At 37.6% G+C, this 2,500-nt stretch overlaps 1 protein-coding gene across 1 annotated transcript in view; it reads left to right on the plus strand.

The window, feature by feature from the left end:
• Nucleotides 1-2,500, plus strand: part of LOC107676746 (protein jagged-2-like) — a 60,480-nt gene that overhangs the window by 46,227 nt on the left and 11,753 nt on the right. Inside the window, exon 6 of the mRNA XM_016471413.1 lies at nt 378-632. Coding sequence (XP_016326899.1) covers nt 378-632 — 255 coding nt within the window. The remainder of the gene's footprint in view (nt 1-377; nt 633-2,500) is intronic.

A 2,500-nucleotide genomic window follows, 5' to 3' on the forward strand; every position in this document is an offset into this window, starting at 1 on the left:
GAGTAATGGCTGCTGAAAATTCAGCTTTGCATCACAGGAATAAATGAGTTTTTAAAATATAATAACATTCCACATATACTTCTACTGTAAGTGCTTTACTGCAACAGAAGTTTTAGCTTGCTTTAAAAAAAAAACAAGGGGCATGTCAAACTAAGCTGTCGATTTAAAAAAACAAAACAAAAAAAAACATATTTACATTTAAATCTTAAATTGTATCAAACCCTGAACATTCCTTTAAGGTCCTTTTGCGAACACATATCATCTGATAGCTTTTCAGTGTCATTTTGGGGAGGAAAAATATGAGAAAGATTTATGTATACTGTATACACATATATACAGTACATACATATACATTACTCTGTCTGTTGCCCGCTCAGGTAGGGAGGAATTAATAGAGCGAGTGCTGCTGTCCTCCATGCTGAACCCAGGTGAGCAGTGGCAGTTCTTCCGGCATCACGGCCGCACATTCACTCTGGAATACCGCCTGCGATTCCGCTGTGACACCAATTACTACAGCCCACTCTGCAACAAACTCTGCCGAGCACGAGATGACTTTTTTGGCCATTTCGACTGTGATCCTTCTGGTACTAAGGTGTGTAAGGAGGGCTGGACTGGAGCAGAGTGCAGACAGGGTGAGTGGCTCCAGCACATTGTCTTTAAATACTCTGGTCTTCAAGCTATTCACACACAAACATAACAACTGATTATTGTTTAAGCCCCGCCCACATTGGTTGCTCACTCATCAGACAAGCTTTACAGAATGTGGTTTAATGTTGTTTAAACAATGTAATTTTCAGTAAAACAAGGTCATGAAGTGAACCAGATTCATTTTTTATATTCTATTCTATTCTATGTTGCAAATCTAGGTAAATTTCAAATTAATACAATTCATTATTATTATATTATATTATATTATAATGCAAATGTACAGTAGGTGTTCTTAAAGTGCCCCTAATATGGGTTATGAAAGGTTCATATTTTGGTTTTGGGAGTCCCCAACAACAGGTTGACATGCATGCAAGGTCAAAAAACTAACGACTCGTTTCAATGATTCAGAGTCAATGATTCAGAGTCGACTCTTTCTTTTGAGAGACAATAACTTTATACACGGTGCACTTTCAGATTTAAAACTTTGCAGGATGTTTTCATTCACTTAGAGCTGTGGCCATTTCGACTGTGATCCTTCTGGTACTAAGGTGTGTAAGGAGGGCTGGACTGGAGCAGAGTGCAGACAGGGTGAGTGGCTCCAGCACATTGTCTTTAAATACTCTGGTCTTCAAGCTATTCACACACAAACATAACAACTGATTATTGTTTAAGCCCCGCCCACATTGGTTGCTCACTCATCAGACAAGCTTTACAGAATGTGGTTTAATGTTGTTTAAACAATGTAATTTTCAGTAAAACAAGGTCATGAAGTGAACCAGATTCATTTTTTATATTCTATTCTATTCTATGTTACAAATCTAGGTAAATTTCAAATTAATACAATTCATTATTATTATATTATATTATATTATAATGCAAATGTACAGTAGGTGTTCTTAAAGTGCCCCTAATATGGGTTATGAAAGGTTCATATTTTGGTTTTGGGAGTCCCCAACAACAGGTTGACATGCATGCAAGGTCAAAAAACACTTTCATTGTCTTATAATATGCATTTATTTTTACCTTATTTGCTCAACGACTCCCAAACGATTCGTTTAACGATTCATTTTTCCAAACCCCTCCTTTGCGTGACGCTAATCTGCGGTGATTGGTCCAATTGGTCTCATTTTCATTTCATCATGCCTGTAATGCCTGATAAAGCAGCGGTTGTGAGCACAGTGCTGCTTTGTGTACAGCGTTACCAGGGAAACCGCTATTTTTACCGCTCCAAAAGTGGCACCTAGTGGCAAAGAATGAATTTGCATTTTCATTCAGACCAATGTGAAAAGACCAACAAGTGGGCAGGCAATATGCTAATGTTTCATGTTGACGTCAACATGAAACGGCTTGGGATTCATTTAATAACGACTCGTTTCAATGATTCAGAGTCAATGATTCAGAGTCGACTCTTTCTTTTGAGAGACAATAACTTTATACACGGTGCACTTTCAGATTTAAAACTTAGCAGGATGTTTTCATTCACTCAGAACTGTGTTGCACACTGCATGAAAGGTAATTTTCAAAAATCCATAAAAGGGGCACTTTAAGTCTCGCAGATTTTAAAGATAAAACATGTTCGGCACTTACTCTGTCCTTGTATGACAATTAGACTACAGGATTATTTATTCACATGCTTTTCCAACATTTCATTGAGGCCAAATCCGTTTTCCAGCAGAGAGTAACTTAAGGGAGAGAGAAATGTCTCCCCTGAGATGATCAAGGAAGAGCCCATATTACTACCATACCCTAAGTCAAAACATTTAGCAAGCACTATGTTAACAATAGTTGAGTAAGAGGAGCGTCACATCATGACCTGTTGCATTTGGCAATAAATTATGTGTCCATTTTAAAG

This window comes from Sinocyclocheilus anshuiensis, unplaced genomic scaffold, assembly GCF_001515605.1.
Source record: "Sinocyclocheilus anshuiensis isolate Anshui unplaced genomic scaffold, SAMN03320099.WGS_v1.1 scaffold456, whole genome shotgun sequence".
NCBI classification, from domain to species: Eukaryota; Metazoa; Chordata; class Actinopteri; order Cypriniformes; family Cyprinidae; genus Sinocyclocheilus; species Sinocyclocheilus anshuiensis.